General features: G+C 40.7%; 2 protein-coding genes across 2 annotated transcripts; both read right to left on the bottom strand.

Moving 5' to 3' along the window:
- Positions 1-2,360: 2,360 nt before the first annotated feature.
- Positions 2,361-14,672, bottom strand: LOC146649622 (tetraspanin-8-like). Its single transcript, XM_085387762.1, has 9 exons — positions 14,513-14,672; positions 13,210-13,281; positions 13,004-13,120; positions 12,385-12,459; positions 11,225-11,320; positions 5,540-5,650; positions 5,424-5,459; positions 5,244-5,327; positions 2,361-3,362 (listed from the first exon to the last, which is right to left on the bottom strand). Exons 1-9 carry the CDS (start codon positions 14,570-14,572, stop codon positions 3,222-3,224), a joined length of 792 nt encoding a protein of 263 aa, XP_085243888.1. The 5' UTR covers positions 14,573-14,672; the 3' UTR covers positions 2,361-3,221.
- A 2,728-nt stretch (positions 14,673-17,400) lies between these two features.
- On the bottom strand, positions 17,401-23,249 carry LOC146649621 (tetraspanin-14-like). Its single transcript, XM_085387769.1, has 6 exons — positions 23,141-23,249; positions 19,784-19,879; positions 19,450-19,554; positions 19,260-19,307; positions 18,929-19,012; positions 17,401-17,794 (listed from the first exon to the last, which is right to left on the bottom strand). Exons 1-6 carry the CDS (start codon positions 23,198-23,200, stop codon positions 17,630-17,632), a joined length of 558 nt encoding a protein of 185 aa, XP_085243895.1. The 5' UTR covers positions 23,201-23,249; the 3' UTR covers positions 17,401-17,629.
- Positions 23,250-24,488: the final 1,239 nt, after the last annotated feature.

The raw sequence follows: 24,488 nt of genomic DNA, 5'->3' as shown, positions 1-24,488 counted from the left end.
CTTTGTTGGGGGGGTCAACTTTTCTTGCGAGAGACAGAGAGAGGCGTTGAAAGGCTGCTCCAACGGAACTTATTGTTTTCGGAGGAAAACACGAACACAGTGTACAGTCGAGTCTTAATAGCTTACTTACAACTGGGCTCGTGAGACACTCTTCTTGGCTGAAGTGGTTATTATTATATTTACATGCTTCCAGCTCCCATTTTTCCTCGATGACAACTCCAACCTTTCCACTCCCCTTTTTCTCTCTCCCTCCTCGCGCTCACAGACCCATAACGTGTATGGCAGTCCATTCTCCCTGCAACACGGACTACACTGCCCATGATGCTACATTCTTTAGAGCTATGCTTGTAGCATTCTGCCTGTTAGCTTAGCACAACAACAACAACAACAACGAAAAGGCGCTCTCTCACCCAGGAAACACACAGTCGCAGAGAGAGAGAGAGAGCGTCGCCCTGTAACCATGGCAACCGTAGCGCTGCCGCCTGGAACAACAGAACATAGCTGTCAAACAAAACCCAAACAGTCCTGACCCGCGACAAAATGGAACAGGAAAGTACCGCAGTGTAATCCATTTATTTCAACAAAGTAACTATATTCTGAATACCACCTTTTTAAACGGTAACTGTAACGGAATACAGTTATTCATATTTTGTATTTTAAATACGTAACGGCGGTACATGTATTCCGTTACTCCCCAACACTGGCTGCTAGCCTGCTAGCCTAAAGTTCACATGAAGACTACACCTTTGAGTTGAGGGATAGTGGTGGGGCACCAATGTTAGCAATACCTGAGTGCGCTTAGAAGAAAGTTACCTGCTCTCTGTGAATCTAATGTGACTAAAAATTTACCTGTTTGGGGATTACATTCAACAATTTCCTAACATGTACAGTTCAGAGACTTGTTCAGAGAATGATACTTTTTATAAATGTTGTTATAAGTTTACAGTCCTAAACAGCCTGTCACTTATGGAATCTGAGCTGTCTGGGTTAGACGTTAACAACTTGATCAGTGATTGTTCTCCTGTCATGGTGATCTGTCCTCTAAGGCTGAAATGGTTCTGATTCTGGACTGAACTAAAAGCCTTTGAGGTCTTCCAGTGGCTTCGGGAAGTTGTGGTTCCTCTTCCCTTTTCTGCATCTGTGGCCACAGCAGCTGAGGGTTGAAGGTTTCCCGGAGAGTTTGAAATCTGCCCTGACAAGCTGGAAATTTATTCCCCTTCGGCGTTTTTGCAGTAAGGCTGAAGCAGCTGAAGGAGCATGTGAGACAGTATACATTCTCTCTGTATGGTGGCTAGATCATTCGGATCTCGTATTGTCTGAATATTTTTGTCATTTTCTTGTTCTGGCTCGACTGCATGAACTGTCCTATCTTGCGGACTGAGATAGGTCTAAATAAGGCTTAAGGAGACAGCTTGACCTATCACAGTCCCCCGCTCAGGGAGTGCCCCTTTCCCTCTGAAAGAGCAGGAAATTTCAGGCCAGGGCTTGGAGCTCTGAGCAGTTTGACATGCACACTTCCCTCTTCTCGTAAGAGTCAGCTGGGCACTTGTTAAACAGTGCTCTCTGGTGGCCAACTGCCTGCAGTACAAAGATATTCAATGAGAGTGGTTAAGAAAGGACACACATTTAAAGCTTATTTCCTTTTTGTTCCTCAGGCTGTGTAAAGAGTGACTGTTAACCATCAAAATGTTAGACCTAAAAAATTTATCAATTTGATGAAGTCATGGCTCAGACATCATAACAGGCCTCTGGATACTTACATGGAAATCTATCTACACATGAGCTTAAGCAGCCAGAAAGAAATAGAAATGACTGTGAACTCTACTTCTGTTTGTAGCTCGTCTTCTGTCTCGATATTTGCATGTTTCTGTCACTGAATGACAGACAATTAATCACAAAAACTGTCATCTCAAGGCACTTTATATTCTAAGCTGGAGACCTTACAATAATACAGAGAAAGCCCCAACAATCAGATGACCTCCTATGAACAAGCACTCGGTGACAGTGGGAAGTAAAAACCTTTAACCTTTTAACAGGAAGAAACCTCGGGCAGAAGCAGGCTCAGGGAGGGGCAACCATCTGAACAACCGGTTGGGCTTTAAGACAAGCAGAGACAGGACAAAAACACACTTTGGGAGAAAGAGCCAGCGATGATTAATTATTATTTATGATTAATAATTAAATGCAGTAATGGTGTGGAAAGAGCTGAGTGTCTGTGAAAACCAGGGGTGTCTGTGCTGCTCTTTTATTTTTGTAAGTCATTGATGTTTACATCAGAAAAATCAAACATGACAAAAACAAGAGACCCACAAGAAAATGTAGAATAAAAAAAATTCTCTTTCTAAATATTTAAAATGCTGTTTTATTTATTTGTGTGTGTGTGTGTGTGTGTGTGTGTGTGTGTGTGTGTGTGTACAAAAACACTGAGTGGAGTAAGATAAATGAGTCCACATTGTTTAAAAAAAAAAATAATTGCTTTATGAAAAAAAACAAAATGATTGCTGCAGCTTTTTTCAAGGCGACTTCAGGCTAAAATGAGTTGTTGGCATGTGTGAGTTTTCTTTTGAGTCCATGCTTGAATGCCACTGACTGCATAACCCTCATTTCTTTTCTTAAAAATGGGAGGAGCTTTTTTTCCTTAAAACATTTTTATAAAAGTTCTAAAAGTTTAGCGGGACTTTTAAAAATAAAAATAAGATAAAAGTGTTGGAAATATATATAGAAAACACATTTAAAACTCAAAATGTAAACTTTGAATTCAAATAATTAAACTTTTAATTTTTAGTAGTCCTGGCTGCACCAGTTCTCTTTTGGAGAGATTTGAGCTTCACTTTCACATCCCTTATCTTTTGTATGTAATGAACATGAACTTCTGCATTCTTAACATGTCACAAAAATAATGATTTCAGATAAAAGTTGATTCTAAATGAAAGCCACAAGTCAAATCTTGGAAAACTGAAAACATTTCTTAACTTCAAAGCAAGAACAACTAAGATAAATAAACAGTAGCATAAGAACAATGTTTATGTATCAGAAAAGCTGTGGCATTTTTCGGGTTTTCACTGATCTTAAAGGAACAAGTCAGAACTCCTTACAGAGCTGTAAGGCACTTTGGACACAAACCTCAAACTCACGTTAAAATTCAAGAAAAACAAAACTAACAGGACTCCTGGAACTTCCACGCAAAGCCAGCAATAAAGGAACAGTGCATCTTTCTGTGTCTAATATGGTGGAGGGTTGTACAGCTCCTCGTATTTTGGTGGCGATGTGGAGAGGACAGTGGGAACTGTGAGCAGGATGGGGGGTCTGTTGGGATAACGCATCTGGTGGATCATTGCCGAGGACAGAATTGTGCCGAGCAGCTGCAGGGGACACAGAAAGGAGAGTTAAAAATCAGCTGCTCTGCAGGCTTAAAAATCTTAAATTGATAACATGGAAATTCAACTCAGTTTTCTTTATATAGCACCAAATCACAACAACAGTCTCCTCAGGGTGTTTCATGTTGTCAGCTAAAGGCCCAACAATAATACAAAAAAATCAGATCATTCTGTACGAGCAAGAACTTCGAGACTGTAGAAAGGAAAAGGTCTCGAATTTAAAGAGAAATGAGAACTGAACTCAGAGTCAAGATTTTCAGCTAAAATAGATTCTGGCTCTGAGAAATATCAGATTTAGATTTATGGCGCTGGCACGGCTGGCAGCCTTAACCCAATTTCCCTCGGGATGAATAAAGTATTATCAATCAATCAATCAACACGTGCGCGCGCACACACAATGAAACAATTCTATTTTTATATCAAAATAATCATATTTATCTTTTTCTGGGACTTGGTGAAAGTTCATTCTCCAACTAACACAAACATTTCCTTCTGGTTTCTCGTTGCTTTTATTTGATTGGCTCCCCACCCACTCGTTCTTCAAACAGAAGCTTTGATGAACAACTTGGTTTGGCTTCTCTGCCTGAGATAATGATACAATATTTTATGTTATTATTTTATTGTTTCCTGCAAAGACCTGGATTGGTACACATGATTATAGGCTACTTGTGGCTTAGTCATGGGTCCTACAGTGTTTTATTGTTTCGCGTATCTTTCAGGTGACTCCATAATATGACTCGCATTCCAGAAAGTACAGAGTACTTACTGTGTACTTGCCTCATTGTTTCCTGCAAAACCTGACTTGTTGCCTGCAAATTGCATGCAAGTACAGGGTACTTGAGCCGTATTTGCAGGTTGTGTTATAAAGTGCTACCAAAAACTGAACAACTAGATGTATTATACACGCAATGACCTCATTATTTGAAACTTTTCCATGTTTACTATGAGCGGCCACCTCAGGAACAGGAATTCCAGGTGTATTTGGTTAGAATGAAACCGAACTGAGAACATTTTACTGAACTCACTTAAACTAAAAAATAGTTTTGACTGAAATTTCATCACAGAAATGTTTCTTTTTATTGTCACAGATCAAATGCTGATCTTCTGGAGCATGTGGCATTTTCAAGTATTTGAAACATGATTTTAGGACTTCATGATCATTTTTAAAGAGAAACAGTTTCGGTTATTATTTTGTAAATCAAAAATAACAGTGACTGATGTAAACGTGACACTCCCCATCAAGACAAAAGCTAAATGACTGGCCATTTGTTTTTTCAGTTTTAAAGGATCATTACAGATCACATGGTAAATAATAATGGATTGGATTTATATAGCGCTTTTCAAGGCACCCAAAGCACTTTACAATACCACTATTCATTCACTCTAACATTCACACACTGGTGGAGGCAGCTACAGTTGTAGCCACAGCTGCCCTCAGGCAGACTGACAGAAGCGAGGCTGCCATATTGCGCCATCGGCCCCTCTGGCCAACACCAGTAGGCAAGTAGGGTAAAGTGTCTTGCCCAAGGACACAACGACCAGGACAGAGAGCCCAGGGATCGAACCGGCAACCTTCCGGTTACAGATGCGATTCCCAACCCCCTGAGACACGGTCGCCCTATATAATGCATCATAAGTCTTACCTAAAGATCAAACCACTTTAGACAAACCACATCCTGCAATTTCACCATATTTAAAATCTAAAAAAATCCCCATCCACTACTCTGAATACTTTACTGCTATATTAAACTACTTTCTTAAAAAATGATATTGAATCAGATTTTTTTTTTGAGTGCTGCCATTAGTAACTGAAACAGGACATTTACTCTGTGGAAACCTTGTCTTTAAATAGCTAACAATACTCACTGCCAGAATAGCCAGAGTGAAGAAGACTCCGAGTACGATGTCAAAACCCAGCAGGAAGTAGTGCATTATTATGGGGAAGCAGGTCTAAACACAGACAAAAAATAAAGTTAGGGTTATAGTTTCTGTAAATCAGCTGATGAAATCAAGAAACATTTTTCAAAATAAAGCCGAGTCACTCACTTGGGTGTAGATGGATGTTGATCTCTCCATTAAAGACTGGAAAGATAGAAAAATTAAAAGATATGACTAACCGAGTTACATTTAATAGAAGTGAAGCTGTGTGTGTTGATACTCACTCTGTAGCCAACAGTCTGACACTTGCCCTCTTCCTCCTCCTCCAGGTTGCATTTACAGGATTCAGGAATGTTGTTCCAGTCTTTGTAGCTGAACAGACCACAGCAGTGAAACTAAAATAAACCAGAAGAAACAGGAGGGTTATAGTTGACTGGCACAGATGAGATGGAGAACGATTCTTTTAAAAGTGTGAGAGAGTGTTAAAAGACACTGTCCAGGACATTTCCATCTCCTGCTGTTATGATTAACTGTAATCTATACAACCCATATAATCCAGTCTATGTAATCTGGTCTGTTGGACAGCTCTGGAAAAAGTGAAGGGGGCAGAAATTCTGGACTTTTAATTGTCTCCTCCGTGGTCGTTCATATTTTTCAGCATCTACAGAAATCTCAGTTAAAACAGAAAATATATAAATCTATAACCAGTCGAGATGCGTTCATGAAACCGCACATCTTACAGTGAGACAGAGATGAAATGTGTCATTAAACTTCTTTACACTGACAGAAAGGATAGTTTCTTCAGACCAAAGCTTGCTGTATGTTGACCTCAATGCAAAAATATGTTTGGCACCTCTGATTTACATTGTGCCGCAAGAGAGGAAGTTGAAACTTCTGCTTTTTACCGAGATTCAAAGTAGAGCTATGGTTTTGATTCTAAAGGGAAGTCAGATACACATATCATTGTCACGGTCCTGGGTCTGTGACCCAGTGTTTTCTGTTTTGTATGGTTAATCTTTGATTTCATGATGTACAGTGGGGCAAAAAAGTATTTAGTCAGCCACCAATTTGTGCAAGTTCCCCCACTTAAAATGATGACAGAGGTCAGTAATTTGCACCAGAGGTACACTTCAACTGTGAGAGACAGAATGTGGGAAAAAAAAAAAAAAAAAAAAAAAAAAAAAAAAAAAAATCCATGAATCCACATGGTAGGATTTGTAAAGAATTTATTCGTAAATCAGGGTGGAAAATAAGTATTTGGTCAATAACAAAAATACAACTCAATACTTTGTAACATAACCTTTGTTGGCAATAACAGAGGTCAAACGTTTACTATAGGTCTTTACCAGGTTTGCACACACAGTAGCTGGTATTTTGGCCCATTCCTCCATGCAGATCTTCTCGAGAGCAGTGATGTTTTGGGGCTGTCGCCGAGCAACACGGACTTTCAACTCCCGCCACAGATTTTCTGTGGGGTTGAGGTCTGGAGACTGGCTAGGCCACTCCAGGACTTTCAAATGCTTCTTACGGAGCCACTCCTTTGTTGCCCGGGCGGTGTGTTTTGGATCATTGTCATGTTGGAAGACCCAGCCTCGTTTCATCTTCAAAGTTCTCACTGATGGAAGGAGGTTTTGGCTCAAAATCTCACGATACATGGCCCCATTCATTCTGTCCTTAACACGGATCAGTCGTCCTGTCCCCTTGGCAGAAAAACAGCCCCATAGCATGATGTTCCCACCCCCATGCTTCACAGTAGGTATGGTGTTCTTGGGATGCAACTCAGTATTCTTCTTCCTCCAAACACGACGAGTTGAGTTTATACCAAAAAGTTCTACTTTGGTTTCATCTGACCACATGACATTCTCCCAATCCTCTGCTGTATCATCCATGTGCTCTCTGGCAAACTTCAGACGGACCTGGACATGCACTGGCTTCGCAGCGGAACACGTCTGGCACTGCGGGATTTGATTCCCTGCCGTTGTAGTGTGTTACTGATGGTGACCTTTGTTACTTTGGTCCCAGCTCTCTGCAGGTCATTCACCAGGTCCACCCGTGTGGTTCTGGGATCTTTGCTCACCGTTCTCATGATCATTTTGACCCCACGGGATGAGATCTTGCGTGGAGCCCCAGATCGAGGGAGATTATCAGTGGTCTTGTATGTCTTCCATTTTCTGATGATTGCTCCCACAGTTGATTTTTTCACACCAAGCTGCTTGCCTATTGTAGATTCACTCTTCCCAGTCTGGTGCAGGTCTACAATACTTTTCCTGTTGTCCTTCGAAAGCTCTTTGGTCTTGGCCATGGCGGAGTTTGGAGTCTGACTGTTTGAGGCTGTGGACAGGTGTCTTTTATACAGATGATGAGTTCAAACAGGTGCCATTCATACAGGTAATGGGTGGGGGACAGAAAAGCTTCTTACAGAAGACGTTACAGGTCTGTGAGAGCCAGAGATTTTCCTTGTTTGAGGTGACCAAATACTTATTTTCCACCCTGATTTACGAATAAATTCTTTACAAATCCTACCATGTGAATTCATGGATTTTTTTTTTTTTTCCACATTCTGTCTCTCACAGTTGAAGTGTACCTCTGGTGCAAATTACTGACCTCTGTCATCATTTTAAGTGGGGGAACTTGCACAATCGGTGGCTGACTAAATACTTTTTTGCCCCACTGTATCTTTGTTTATTCCTACGTTTTGGTTCTGTGTTATATTATACCTCTAAGTTCAGTCTATGTATTTCCTGTTTTGTTGTGAAGGTCCGTGTCTCATGTCAGTGTGTTTAGTTTTGTTTCCTCTGTCTAGTCATGTCCGATTACTCCCAGCTGTGTCCTCCTTCTGTGTCTCATTCTCTTGTTATCCTTGTGTCTGCCTCTGTTAGTTGCTGGTTCGTCTGTGTAAAAGCCATCCGTCATTCTGTGTATTTCCCTGCGTTGCTGTTTCTGTTAGTTTTTACCAGTTTAGGTTATTCTTAGGTTTTGTTTCATGCCTGTTACATTCCTGTCTGTTTTACCTACCATGTCAATAAAGCTCGCTCACATCAGAAGCTGCCTGCATCTGGGGTCCTACTTTCAACCTCACCTCACTGCAGACGTGACAATCATAGTCCTACTAGTGTAAAAAGTTTAAAGATTCAGTTACACCATTTCGTGTGTTGCTTGCTTTTTTTTTTTTTTTTTAAATATAAAAACAGGACAGTAAAATAAAGGAACACAGTTTACTGTCTTGGTAAAAGCATTTCCTGGCTCTTCACTTTGCATATCTTGATTTGCACTTCTCTTTGAGAATGCATCTGACAGCCAATAAGCAGCCTAAACTCAACCGGATGCCCTGTGTGGAATTACGGGAATGGAAAAACAGGTCTGACAACAAATGTTTGTGAGCTGGAAAGTCAACGGCTGCAATCTGAATGTAGCGAGCAAGAGGAAGCTCTTTTGTCAAAGCAACCAACCATGACTTTTCATACTTGGCAGTTAGTGCGTGGCTGCACGGTGTCTTCATGAGTAACACTGTCACGTAAAAAGAATTTCAGGCTCCATACTGATACTCAAGAAAATACACAACATGAGGACAAAATGACAGAATGAAAGGACACAGTTCTTATTTTATGTTTTAAATAAATGTTCAAACACTTCTGACTCTTTGACTCCTTATCAAACAGAGCTGGTATGTTAGGCTGTCACAGTTTCTGGTTGCTGGTACTTACTTTACTTCCTTTTGCTTCAATATAGGAAAAAAACTTTATAATTATGCTTTGCTATTAAATTAACACTATTTATCTATCAAAACTGAACAGACCACAGGAGTGAAACTAAAAAACCCCAGAAGAAACAGGGTTATTGTTGACTGGCACAGATGAGATGGAGAACAGGATTGGCAGTCCTGACTGATGACAATGCCCCACAGTCAAACGATAACCTTTTATTATTTGCCATCACTTCTACACACTACCTTAACGATAACCTAATAGATAGCTAATGCGGCTAACTGCTAATAGCTAAAGTAGTTAAAGCTAATGCTAATGTTTAATAGCCGCTACAACGAGTCTTCAACCTCAGTCTGCGACTGGGGAGAGTGCCCGCCCTATGGAAGACATCCTGCATCGTCCCGGTCCCCAAAAGGAACCGGCCCAATGAGCTGAATGACTTCCGACCGGTGGCACTGACGTCACATCTTATGAAGACTCTAGAGCGGCTCTTCCTCAACCTCCTCCGACCACAGGTACAACATGCCCAGGACCCACTACAGTTTGCATACAAGGCGGGTGTCGGAGTGGAGGATGCCATCCTGTACCTCCTACACAGAGCCCACTCACACCTGGATGGGGGAAAAGGCACGGTCAGGATCCTGTTTCTTGACTTTTCCAGTGCCTTTAATACCATCCGGCCCTGTATGCTTCAAGAAAAACTGAACAGGATGGAGGTGGACCCCTGCCTGGTGGCTTGGATCTCCGACTACCTCACCGACAGACCACAGTACGTCAGGCTGAAGGACATCACGTCTGACACAGTGGTCAGCAGCACAGGAGCACCACAGGGAACTGTGCTGTCCCCTCTTCTCTTCACCCTGTACACCTCTGACTTCTGCTACAACTCTGAATTATGCCACATTCAGAAGTTTGCAGACGACACGGCCATCATGGGGTGTATCTGGGATGATCAGGAAGAGGAGTACAGAAGTCTGGTGAGGAACTTTGTCGCATGGAGTCACACAAACCACCTGCAACTCAACACCTCAAAGACTAAGGAACTGGTTGTGGACTTCGGGAGGTCCAGAGAAGGTCCACTGCCGGTTCAGATAGAGGGGGAGGAGGTGGAGGTGGTCAACAAGTACAAGTACCTCGGGCTGTGGGTGGACAATAAACTGGACTGGTCATGCAACACAGAGCACCTGTATAAAAAAGCCCAAAGCCGACTGTACTTCCTCAGGAGGCTGAGGTCTTTTAACATCTGCAGGAAGCTCCTGAGGATGTTTTACCAGTCGGTGGTTGCTGGAGTACTTTTCTATGCTGTGGTGTGCTGGGGGAGCAGCACAGCAAAGAAGGACTCATCCAGGCTGGAGAAACTGATCAGGAGGGCTAGCTCTGTGGTCGGCATGAAGCTGGACACTCTGGTGACAGTGGCAGAGAAAAGGACATTAAAGAAACTGATGGACATTATGGACAATGCTGGGCATCCTCTGCACACGGCCATTAACAACCAGAAGAGTCTGTTCAGTGACAGGTTGCTTCTCCCAAAGACAAGAACTAACAGACTTAAAAACTCCTTTGTCCCACACGCCATCAGACTGTTTAACTCCTCTCTGGAGGGGAGAGGGAGGGGAAACAGGAGGACAAAGGAGGGGGGAACAACTAAGCTGTAGTGCCTCTTCACCTCACTGTGCAATACCTTTGTAAATAGTCAACGGTGCAATAGACTCAATACTTGAAATGTGCAATTCACTTGTATTTTTATTTTTATTCCTATTTATTCTATTTATCCCCTTCGTATATTTTATTTATATTGTCTCTGTATTTATATATATGTGTGTGTGTATAACTCTGTAACTTCTGTCGGTGCTGTGCTTTTTTGGAAATCGAATTTCCCAGAGGAACCCACCCGAGGGATTAATAAAGTTCTATCTAATCTAATCTAATCTAATACTTCAGCTTAAAAATGCTGACCTGACAAAATTCCTCAGAAACACCGGGTTGTCAGCTTCACCAAGTTGGTTGTGTTGCTGTTATTTTTTTAATTTTAGTACCATTTAGTATTCACGATTTGGATTGTTTTCCCTTCTCAACAACCCTACTAGCATTTTCACAATTTTGGCATTGAAGGGTACCATTAAGTTTTAGTTTCATGGAAATCCCAACCCAGCCTTTAATGGCACTCAGCTGGTTTGGATGTAAGAATAAAACATTAAATTGAACAAAAGAGAAATCCACAAAGTACATGAAGTATAAAACACAAGGCAGAGCTGAATATCTCACAATTTTCTGCATGTTGTCAGCCATGTTCTTCATATCCCTTGAGTTTTCATCCAAAGGCAGAAACATCCGAAACTTGTTCTCCATTATACCTTCAATCTGCAAACAAAATCGTCATCCATATTAGATATCACTTTTTGAAAATAACGTTGTTCTACCATTTTTTTTAGCCAGTGATTATTTATCTTGGTGATTATTTTGATACATAAAGTGACTAAAAGGGTTTCCAGCAGAGATATTTGTGCAAAAAGAATTGAAGTAATAACTGAAATATTTTAATATTACAGTTTAGACCTTATTAAATTATTTAAGGAACAGTTTAAATAAGATGAAAACCCTCCAAAGCTTGAGAGGATTAAACTGATGAAACTCAGCTTTACGTCACTTTTAGGCCTCATTTATAGTAATTTCACTAAAAACTATGTTGACATTTGGATTATTAAACGATGTTATTTGTCACTGCTGTTGTAACGCTGTAGTTTGCAAGTACTTTTCCTTGAAAAACAAAGCTAAACACTCTGTAGAGCTGATGTGGCAACCAGACACTCATGCGGTTGCAGGCTGTGAAAATGTGGTTATTTCAACTTTTTCAGAGGAAGCTGAAATTCCACTATGTCTTTAGCCACAGTGAACTCTTACACTTTCAACTGATGAAGTTGTTAGTTAGGTTATCATCTACAGTATTTTACTGAAGTTAAACACTGTCATTAAATATATGTTTATTTTAACAACCTTCCACCTTAGCTACATATACCAGGTACAATAAAACCATGTACAATAAAAATGAAAACCGAATACCTGATTAAACTTCTCTGCTGCTGTCAGCTCATGTAAACCTCTTTACATGTACCAGACACTGGTGAATCTCTTTAGGGCTGGGGGCAAGCTTAGTGTTCAGTTCTATCAACCCCTTTGCATCAAATTTTTATCTATTTGGCACAACATATGGGGAATTTTTGCATGGAAAGCACTCTGAAAATGCTCTACTTTCTGAAACTACGCAACACAACAACTGCCAATAAATGAATTATTGGAAATTTGATGGCTTTTAATTGTGTTTACTGGTGAATTTAGCTTCATCATGTTCACAGCATAAATAAAGGAGTGCCTGTATTTACATTTCCTATCATTAGACTCCAAAGCAGTGACAGGTGGGCCTTTACCTGTGGACGCATGATGGCAACCGGGACTGCATATTTGAACATCACCAGACATCCAAGGACCATACACACCAGGAACTGTGGGGAAGAACATGAAAACACTTAATCTGATGTATTTGGGGATTACTGACATTTCTCAACCCTGACCAGTTTCACTGTGAGGAAGAAGAAAAAAGATCATTTGACTCTCCAGGTTAAATCATAGAATATTTCTAAGATGGTTAATTTTGTAACATGTAAAAAGGAAGTAATTTTTATTCTTTCACAACTGTGCATGTGATCTACTTCAAGCTTTTCAACTGTTCTCATTTTACCTAAAAGCAGTTTTGCACTTTAACAGCAGTGCCTCCAGAACATGCTTTCAGCTCCAGTGTGCTCTGCACAGCAAGTCTATACTCACAGGGGGACACTTTCTGAAACAGTGATCTGTGTGTGTGTTAGTTACTCCTTGGGGTCATATTGGGTACAAACAGCAGTCTTTGGGGCTTAAAAATTAAGGGCTGAAGTATCAAAAGTTACAGTACTTCCGATGCCCACCTAAGGCTCCAGCAGTAAGTCGACATTTGGAGTTTTTATTTTGAAGTTAGAGTATCCCAGAAGATCAGGTAATCTTTGTACTCACCACAATCAGGGCAACTCTGCTCTCTTTGTGGGCTCCATAGGCTCCCAGGATAGCCAGCACCATGATGATGGCGCCCATGATATAGAGGCTGAACAGACCACTGTCCCGACCCTCCAGCTACGGCCAAAAGCAGTAAATAAAAGTCAGATATGGCTTCAGAGTCACACCCATGAGTTAAACCTGTGTTTCAACAGCTTTGTTCTCACATTTCCTCCTTCTTGAATGCTGGTGGAGAACTGAGCCAGCACAGCGAGGCTGATGATGACGCCGCCAACAATCTAAATACAAAATAAAACTGATTGGTTAGAACTTTATGGACCACGACAACCGAAACAGCTGTGAACCAAAACTTTAGACAATAAAACTGCAGTTAGAACAGCAGTTCAGCAGTTTAGCTTTTCAAAAGTCTAAGTACAGCATTAAATTATTGATTATTTGATGAATAAAAAGACACCGATTCATTAATTTTTGATTTATTTATGAATCACTGTTGTGCTGAGGTTCAGGTTCAGCCTCAGGCTTGGGTTCATTCTTTGTGCAGGTATGAACAGGTATGTACAATCTGTTTGGATCAAGTCATCCAGTGCATTCCACAGATGTGTTGTAATACAGCGACATGAACAAAAAGATAAAAACCAAAGAATTCACAAAGCTTAAAAACCGCCCAGAAAAACGGGAAACTAGGTCATAGCTTAGAATTACTCGAATATGAGCAGCTATTTTGAAATACAGGTAACCACAGCCTAGCTAACGATCAGCTGGCCTACTTCCAAACAAATAAAGACTAAAGTAACAGAACTAAACAGAACTGAAACCAGTAAAACAAAGTCCACCAACCACCAACCCCAAGTGAAACAGTGACGCCTTCGAAGCTTATGTTGTGAGATGTGACGGTGTTGTGCCAAAAAGTGATTGTCTGCCAAAAACTGATTTCTGGCATTTGCCAAAAACTGATTGGTTGTATTTAAACTGCTATAAATAACTTGTTGATCTACAATATGTGAAACATATGTCAAATATATCCCTCATGAATTATATCAAGTCATCTTGACCAACAAACAACATTCCTGTAACAAGGTAGAAGCACAATCACTTTTTGGCAGTGACTTTTATGTATCCTTTATTTATGCAGTTTAAAAAAAATCTTGTTTGCTTTAAAAATGTCTCTTTTAAGAGTATTCTGGCCAAGAGGACAGCTGAAATCGCAACAAATACAAAAATAGTTCTGTAAACATATTTTACGTGGACAAAAGGAAGCTGATTGATTATAATTAAGTACAATAACACAGCTACAAAGATAATTGAGAAACAGGTAATTTTTTTAAATTGTGTATTTAACCCCTTTGCAATACCTGTTCACCGAAGTCTATTTAGCAACATACGTAACGATATTACACATAAAAAACACACGGAAACGTTTTTGGCACAACAACCCGGCACTGCGCACTTTAAATTACTGCTGGGACCAAACACGTTTTAGCTGCTGTTTGAAAATGAAGCTCAACTCACCGCGAAGAAGATGTTGAAGATGATGAAGGTGCGTTTAAGGCAGGTGTTGATCTGAGCCATATTTGCAGCTTGAGAGGGAAGAACACTTTTGAAGAAAACAGTTCTGTTTGTGGAGTCCACAGGAGCACCGACTGCTGCGGAGGAAGTGAGAGGAGATGGGCGGGTTGAGTTGCTTTTAAACTACCCCAGACGACAGCGGGCGGGAGTTCCAGTAAACCACGGAGCAGCAAGATGATACTTAACAGGAAGAGTCCGGGGCATTCCGGTGTTTGCCAAGACGGATCGGATTTAAACTGCTGTAAAGATTTGATAAGAATCGAAGAACAAATATATCCCTCATAAATGATAGCAAGTTATATTGGGCCACAGAGCCAGCAGAGCTGTGTTGATCTGGGACTGTAGACATTAAAAAAGTCCCCATAGGAGAGATGGTAGCTCATGAGATGATACTAAAATGCAAAGATTGGTGACAGCGCTTGGAACCGTAAGGCAACAGGTTAAAAAGAACTGCGAGAAATAAACTAGGCTCTGCCTGGGAATCACATTTTGCCTCTCTTCCTTCTTCCATCTCCTCTATCACTCTCCACTTGCTGTTCACCTGAGAGCAAGGCACAATTTGCTATTGCATTAATCTATTATTTAATTATCCACACTTAACAACTCTTGCACCTAATCCTTAATAAAGTAATGATAGAAAATGGGGGACACTAGCATAGGGCTCCAAATCTGGGACTCTCCACCATTTGCTCTTGGAACTGAAGAAGCTTCTCGGATGAGAGTCGAAACGTCTTCAAGAAAACTAACGAAGTCCAGATGCTTTCTAAGCTCATTAGACGATAGAAAATGTTAGAATGAAAAGATTGCATTTCTTAAATAAAAATTTGCCTCAAGAAAAGGGCACTTGGGGCACCCATCAGGAAAGGGGCAGGCGCTCAAGCCCCTTCCGCCCCCCACCAGCACGTGCCTGATGTGGAACACAGGTTATGTACGACCGCAACCATCCCCTCGTGATTATAACTTGCGCACCTACAAGGTTTTTTACGGTTCAATATGCGTTCGCAGTTCGTCATGGTGCCTTTAGGTGAACCTCTTAAATTCTGTAATCCAAACTGCAAGATCGCTTACAAGGCTTTTCTGGGGGGTTTATTTCCCTTTGCTGGGATAAACATATCTATAACCATTTTGGTGTTCCTGTTGATAAAGTTTATTATAATTTAATGCTAAAATCAATAAGGTAGCTTCTAAATATTTCATTTTTACCACCAAATTTCATTTTTTTTATTTAACACATCAACAGGACTGTTTGTAATAACCTTCATTTTTTACAAAAAATAAAATGAAAATGCAAAGTACACACTAATATACAGACATAGTTACACACTTCAAAGGATCTAACAACCAAGCGGTTATCAGCCGCCATTAATTATTAACCTCATATTCTTGTTCAGTTTGTCACAGCAGGCAAGCTGACAGTGATCATTTACGGATTTTTACAACTGCAACATTTTGAAATGATTACATCCTAGAAATCACTGCAGCATGAGCACAAATTCAAAGAAAAAATTTAAAACTTGTTTTCTGCAAACACCACCACACTGTTATTAAAAATGTTTTTGGATACACGTGTGGTTGTTTTCAAGTTATATGGCTGCAGTATTCCTGAATTTACGAGGTGCCCTTAAAGGCACCATGATGAATTGCGCTGGTATATTGAACCGTATAGGTGCGCAAATTATTCTGGTGTGACTGCGTGACCGGTTAATAAGAGAGAGTCATAAAGATATTTAATATTTCTATTTCTTTATGTTATACTCTTATCTTAAATCCTGTTCACTACAAACTATTTATCAATACAAGCAAATATATTAGGCATAACACACACACACACACACACACACACACACACACACACACACACACACACACACACACACACACACACACACACACAAACGCAATGTTTTGGCACCAGGAGCAGCAGTGGAAAATTTCTGCTGCTGAGCCGGAGAGAAAAGCTGTATGGACGTTGTTGGGCTCACGTGCACGCAGTTTAAACATCCAGCTGTGACTCGTTTTGCTTCCAGGAGTTTTACTTTCGTTGGAAGAGAGAGAGAATTTATAAAAGCTTTCCCAGACCTTAAACATCAACAGCCGTATAGGCTGGTTTTTTTTTTTTTTTTGAGTGTGTAAAAACAGTGCAGAAAAAAATCCACTGAGTCTGTGGTCATTGTTACACAATATGCAGCTTTGAGGAAAACAGACCAGTAATGAGAAAAGGAAATGATAAGTATTCTTGTCATTTTTATATTCTTTTGCTCTCCTTTTTCAAAATAACTGTTTTACTAATTGGCTACTTTTTCATGTACAGTAGCCTAAACACTTTTATTAATACACCATACTTGGGAATAACACGAGTTGACACAAAGTGCTTTTGTGGTTGCTGGCAGTTCATCAGACTATGTCTCGCTGTAGCAAATGAACTGTTAATAGTAAGAAAATATGGGAAAGAGAGGGGAAACCTGGAACTAAATACCAGAGCTGTCCTGTGAAATGGAATGTGTGGGAGGACTCAACAGAGAAACTGACAAACACACACACTGAAACTAAGTCATGTGAACCTGACGCTGGGACTGGGGATAAAGAGATAACTAACACAACAAAACAAAAAATCAAGAACTATAAATAACAAACTAAGAAACTAGAACATTAATTATTTTAACCTTTCAAAGAAATAAATACCAAGTCCAGAACAAAACTCAAAATGCTGAGTCAAAGACTCAGAACCATGACAGCTCTCCCTTAACTCCAGCTCGCCCTCAAAGCGGTGAGGGGGCGGGAGATACGAAGCTCAGCACAGAGGAAAGATTACAAACAGATTGAATCTGCTTATCTGATATTTAATCATATATATATATTTTCTGTCACCAAACAACATCTGAAGGTTCCTTTTTTATTTATTTTTTTATTCCACAGATATGATATTACTGATATATGATATATTACCCTTCTATCCCCAGTGTATATGTAGCCTGTGTCCATTCCCTCTGTCTTTATCAGGTCATGTCCCATTAGATTAATTGATTGATTTAGTATAGGTGGTTTAGACTAACACCAGCTCTATAACTGAAAGTTGTGAGGAGGGTTTGAGGCTGAAGGCGTCTTCTCTGGCGTGTCGTCCAGCAGCTCGTAGGCAGGTGGCTGGTCCATCCACTGGCAGTTCAACCTGATGCTCGTGTTATACATCTGATAGATCAGCAGTGATGACAGCACCATGCCGAAGAGCTACACACAAACAACAGTTAATAAAGACTGACACGATGATGTTTGTCACTCATGCACTCTGTGTCACGATCCTGGGTCTTAGGACCCAGTGTTTTGAGTTCTAGTTCATTTTGATGTTTATAGTATGTTTAGCTCATTAGGCCTCCTATGTTCATTTGCTTATTAGTTCCCCCTTGTGTTTCAACCCATGTTAAGTCTCCCCTGCCCTTCATGTCTCTCTGTGCCCCCTCTGTTCTGTTTATTGTGTGTCTTTGCATGTTTGAGTTTCTTGTTTTGTCACCCTGCATTGTGCATTATGTTCTCATGGTTGGTCTTTTGTTACTCCCTCTAGTCTAGTCTCTTGTGTTCAAAGCTGAGTATTTCCCTCTGTGTATTTTGGTTCTTAGACCTCTGCCTTATGGTTTGTCTCTGTTTCTTAGTTGCTGTCTCCACTGTGTCTAGTTCGCGTCTCTGTGTGATACTTCCTGTTTTACTTTGAAGGTCCATGCCTCATGTGAGTGTTTCTAGTTTTGCGTCTCTGTCTCGTCCAGTCCTGATTACTCCCAGCTGTGCTCCCCTTCTGTGTCTCATTCCCTCCTTATCCCTCTGTGTATTTAAGCTCTGTGTTTCTCTTTGTCAGTGTCGTAGTCTCCCTCATAGCTGTGTGATTTTTCCCTGTGGCTCCTCGTGCTTTAGTCTCCCCAGTTTAAGTTTAGTACTGTTTTTTGTGTTTCACTTTATGCCAGCATTAAAGCTGTGTTTTTGAGTTTACGTTTCGTCTCCGTGAGTTTGCGTTTGGGTCCTTCTCCTGCCTGCCACACAGCTGAACCATGACACTCTGTGGTGAAGATGAGTTTACCCAAGCTAAAGGATCATAGCAGGAAAAAGTTTACTATTCCAGTGCTGAAAAGTTGGTGTATTTCCAAAGTTCTGAATCAGCTCTTTCTTTAAAAAAAAACATTCTCTGTAAATATTTCTAAGTATTTGTTAAGAGCACACATCATTCAGCATTACCTGGGCTGTCAGAGATGTGGACATAAATCATTTCAAAATGCTTTTTTACGTTTTTGGAGGAGATTTAAATACAAGGCAAGAAAACATTAAAAAAGCAGAGCTATGGTGACATAACACATTTTACTTTAATGAATAACTCACTGTTAGAACAAAGAGACCAAAGATCACGCCCAGGGTGATGTTGGCATTTCTTACAACCCTGCTGCTGATGATGGGAAAGCAGGGCTGAAGACAGAGAGACAAACACATATAAACTCTGACTGCAGTGACAGGAAAAGGAATTTTTTTCAGGGGATCAGGAAACAGATAACACTTACCTCCATTATTTCATAATCACATATCTGTTAAAACTTCTTTAAAATTGTCAGAGAGAGCATTGGCCTTGATGTGAACGTTGAAGGTATACACTTTTTATATGTTCACACCTGTGTATCAAGTGATAACTTTAATTTTAGCATTTAGCAGCTCTCACCTGTGTGAAGACAGACTTCTTCTGCCAGAAAAGGTTCAACAGGAAGTTCTAAAAACACAGGAAACAAACTCAGGAGTCATTTTGTTTGTCTTTCAGTTGGAACCATTTCAGAAAGCGTCAACACCTCACATGAAACTGAGTTAATACAATAACTCTGCAAGTTATTAGTGTCTCAGCTTCTTTTACTCACTGTGTAGCTGACTGTCTGACATTCCTCTACATCCTGTTTGCACAGGCAGGAATCAGGGATGCTGTTCTCCCAGTCTTTGTAGCCAAACAGACCACAGCAGTGCAACTAAACACGGACGGGAAGAAGAGCTACAAGCTGCAGTGTTATTTACACCACACAGTGCAGAACAAACCACACAGAACTCGGTGCTGGTGACTGCTGCCACATCAAAAATAATACTGAATAATACAGAGCATATCTTGTGGAAGTCAGAAATCTTAAAGCTCTGGCTTTCCTTTTGCTCCTGGACTCAAAGTATTGTGCTATACTGCCTGACAGTGTGATAGGTGCTTACTGATGTCTGTAGTCTTTCAACCTGATCCCTGATGTCACCTGAAGCCTGATCCAGTGGCAAAAGCAAACGAAACCTTTCCTCCATCACATGCCCCAACTGAAAAATCACACAGGAGTGTGTTTATTAGTTCATAATAATCTATAAAACATCAAACAACCTGCATTTGATGACATTTTACTCAAATTAAAATTGTGCATGTCTGCTCAAAACTAGTGGAAACAAAAGCAATCAATACTAGGGTAGACAAAGAAAAGAAATCAATGCTAAAATTACTATTGGTCTGGATACTCATTTGGATCAGTATCAGTGCCGCAGACAGACAGTTCATCCTGACCTCACCACCAGCTGAAGCTGACTTTCATAACAGCGAATAACTCTTTATGATGAATTTTAAGAGGTCAGTAAAGCTCCCATCTCAACAGCACTCAACAGTTATCAGTAACCAATGTTCCCTCTAAGCTGCGCGCATGCGCAATTGCGCACTGCTGGCACGGTCTCTGTGCACAGAAAATCTGCGTTGCGCACAAAAAAAAAACTATCCTGAACTGAAATTAAAATAAATACGTTAACAATTCATTCTGTTCTGCAGTGTTAGTCAGTAAGTGACTGGCTGCTCCAGTATGGGATTAGAATGATGCCACCTTATCCCATAGTCTAGCCAATGCATTCACATACGCAGCTAATCAACGTTGACAGGCTATGACAGCGTCCTTATGTTCCCACACCGGTGTTTTAGCGAGCAAAGCGGCGTGGCTGATGTGGAGTGAAGCCACGTTAATGACAACGTGTACAACCATTTTAGATGTGAGCAGGACAGACGGAACAATTGACGGAAAAAGTGTGGACTTTATACCAGTTTTTAAATTGTGTTGATAGGCCACGTAAAACCATAGTTATGATAAAAATATATGCAATGTTTGTTTTTTTTCTTGAATACTTTCGTTGTTTATATTTACTGCGGGAAGAAACGGTAAAAACAGTGTTTTATAAGGAAAGCGATCGAAAGCCCTCTCCGCCTGTGAGCAAAAACAAAACCACCCCCTTGCGCCCCTCGCTTTTCCTATTGGTAGAAAAATGTACCATGTCGACTAATCAAAAAATGATATGGCAACATGGCATTTAGATGTTTAGGAAGGGGGAAGTTTTAGGAGTGACGGCGGTGTTTTGAGATGTGAGAGATTTGTGATGTTTAGCGCAAATCTTGTGTAGTTAGTGTGTAGTGTAGTCAATAGTTCTGTTGTGTGTGTCAGAACAATGAGGCGACTGCTGAATGTTACAGGTGTTACAGGAGTGATACATGGCCTGCCTGCATTTGGTAAATGGCCTGCATTTGTATAGCGCTTTTCTAGTCCATAGGACCCCAAAGCGCTTTACACTACATTCAGTCATCCACCCATTCACACACACATTCACACACTGGCGATGGCAAGCTACATTGTAGCCACAGCTGCCCTGGGGCGCACTGACAGAGGTGAGGCTGCCGGACACAGGCGCCACCGGGCCCTCTGACCACCACCAGTAGGCAAACATGGGGTTAGTATCTTGCCCAAGGATATTTGGCATGCAGCCAGGATGCAGCCTGGGATCGAACCACCAACCTTCTGATTACATCTCCTGTTGTCAGGCCTGCAGGTATCAGGCTGCAGAGCATCCTGACCAACTGTATAACAGTCTGGTATGGGAACTGCTCTGCCTCGGACCGAAAGGCGTTGCAGAGGGTCGTGAAAACTGCCCAGCGCATCGCCAGAGCACCACTTCCTGCCATAAAAGACATCTACAGGAAGCGGTGTCTGAAAAGGGCTGGGAAAATCATCAAAGACCCCAGTCACCCATCACATGGACTCTTCACCCTCCTGCCCTCTGGGAGGCGCCACAGGAGCCTCTGGACTAAGACCACCAGGTACCGGAACAGCTTCTTCCCCACAGCTGTCAGACTCCTGAACTCTGCCTCCTGACATCTGACCCACGTTAAACTCATGGACTGAACATACACACACCCACAATGGACAACTGTACCCTCAAACACACAATAATAACATGGACTGAACCACCACTCACAACCACCAGCACTTTAGCCTCTGTAGAAACTATCCACATATCTCACTTATCTTAACTGCACTACTGTATAGCTCTGTGTAAATAATCATTCTGTACATTCGATAATCTTTAATCCTACAACTGTTTACAACTTGCACAGTTCCCATTTCTGTATAACTGTATATCCCAGATTCTGTAAAGTTATTTATTTCATATTCTGTATAGTTTTTCATATTTATATCCTGTTCATAGCCTGTACATAGCTTGTACTCACTACAGCCTGTACATACTTATAGTTATAGAATATTCACAACATACTTCATACCGTGTACATTATAACATACCATAATAGACCCATTTCTGTAATATACTCACATATCTATATTATTGCTAATATATGTTGTAATATATCTATATCACTAAAGCACTTCTGGATGGATGCAAACTGCATTTTGTTGCCCTGTACCTGTGCATGTGCAATGACAATAAAGTTGAATTCTATTCTATTCTATTCTATTCTATTCTATTCTATTCTATTCTATTCTATTCTGTTGTTCTCCTTTATCTTATAGTGGAGAGAAATTATGTTTTGGAGTGGCACAAATAATTTGTGTGGCATCAAATTTGATACAGAACACCTGATTGTTCTGTAAATAGTTTGACATTAAATAAATAGCTGCAAAACACTTTGTTTTTTGCAAAACTCACTGTTTTGAAGAAGTAATTATATAATTAATTGCCCAACATTGGTCTTTAAATAATGTATTTTGCAGACAGAGAGTTACAGGACTCTCTCCCAGACCACAGACTCATAATACAAGTCAGAGCTTCATAAAAACAAAACAAAACAAAGTTGTGTTTTTCTGGACTCTTCAGCTATCGTGTGCTTTGCTGCAAACTCTAGCCATCATTGTTTTTAAGATTTTGATGGAGCTTACCTCTCAGCCCCTTTGCATTTTCATTTGCAGAGGAAACGATAAAATCATTCAAATGTTTTGATCAGTAGAACACCAGGCTGTCTGAAGTAGAACAGAATATCTGAAACTCCCCTTTAAAACAAATAGCAGCTTAATGTGACTGTAGAACGTGAAATTATATCCCTGTGCCTCTGAACAGATCATGTTCTAGCTTCAGACTGTCATAAAATTTACATGTTCAGATTGTTTGTATTGATTTATTTACTAGCTCTGTAGAGATGTGAATGTCAATAACTCAAAAATCCCGACTCATTGTGTGTCTTTACTGTTCTCTCTCTCATACCTTTCATCTTCTTAGAAAGAAAACAGAACCATTTCCCCCTTTTAAAATCCAGTTACTCACCAAAAAGAAGACGTTGAAGCCGAAGAAGAAATGTCTGAGAGAAGGGCTGACCTGACTCATGCTGCTGTATGATGAAGCATAAATGCATCAACACGTACTGTGATTCTGCATCCAGCGGTGGTTGGAAAAAGTGATAGTGCAAATGAATCTTGGAAAGCAAGAGAGAAGGGCAGGGCTTCCTGTAGAAGCTTCCTGTAGATTAGAAAGCTAATGAATTATTTGTCATGATGTGCTGTGCAGGCAGACAGGATTGGACCCAAACGCAGGACTAATAGAGGCAAAATGTGAACTCAAAAGTAGCTTTATTGCTGACCATGGCAAACCAAACAGAAACCCAATCTGGGAAGCTAGAACGAAAACACACAAGTAAACACCAGGAGAGACACAGCGGGGGACTAATGTTAACAACATGACAAAGGGAATTGGAGACAGGAGGAAGAAATTAGAGCTGACGAAACAAGGACAAGTAAAACTAGACTCACTGCACATAGGACTGGGACTATCAAAATAAAACAGGAAACAAGAGATAATTTACAAAGACGCAGACTTGATACTATTTTTTTTTTTTTTTGCCTGTCCCGTTTGGCTCTTTTGCCATCAGAATTGTTGTCTAAAGGCAAAGAAAGATGCCCAACGGATTTACTTTACCAGATTGACCATCCCAGCCTTGCCGTAATGGTCCATTTGATTCACCTTTTATTGTTTATTTTATTTTCACTTACTGAATACGGGACAGACTTGACTGGGGGAAAGAAGGGGAGAAAGAAAGAGGGAAAGAGAAACAGCTGAGAAGAGGGACGGGGGAGAAGGGCAAAAAACAAAAACCAACAGAATGAGCAGGGGAAAAAAAAAGAAATAAAAAATGCATATATCAATCACCTGGATCACCTGCTGAGAAAGAAAAAAGAAAACAAGCAGAAGAGAACAAGAGTAATAGAATAAACAGCATCACAATGATATATGGGAATATGACAGTGAATACTAAATATTAAACATTATTGTGCAGCACATAAGATCAACAGAACACAGTGTGCTTTGAGGTAGGAGCCAAAAAGGGTGTAGTTTGTGGGTGTGATCACCCGTGTGTACACCTGTGAGCATGGACGCGCTTGTTTTTTTAAAAGGTTCCTTCATGTAATGATCTGCTAGAGGGTGTGGGGGGGCCACAGCCCCGTCCTCCAGGGCATGAAGCAGGTATGGAGGAGATCAAAACTCCAGACATCCAGAGGCCCCCAGAACACAAGAGACCAAGGAAGACCAACAGAGGGGCAGCCGCGCCACTGTCCCAGAAAGAGCTGAGGAGAGTCCCAGATGAGGGCTCACTCAGCAGCCGCGGAGCAGAAGCCAG

The sequence above is a fragment of the Rhamphochromis longiceps genome, linkage group LG17 (genome assembly GCF_057381845.1).
Source record: "Rhamphochromis longiceps isolate RC_006_pf linkage group LG17, R_longiceps_female_GT1.1, whole genome shotgun sequence".
In the NCBI taxonomy this organism is placed as follows: Eukaryota; Metazoa; Chordata; class Actinopteri; order Cichliformes; family Cichlidae; genus Rhamphochromis; species Rhamphochromis longiceps.
This window is presented reverse-complemented; position numbering and strand designations above follow the sequence as displayed.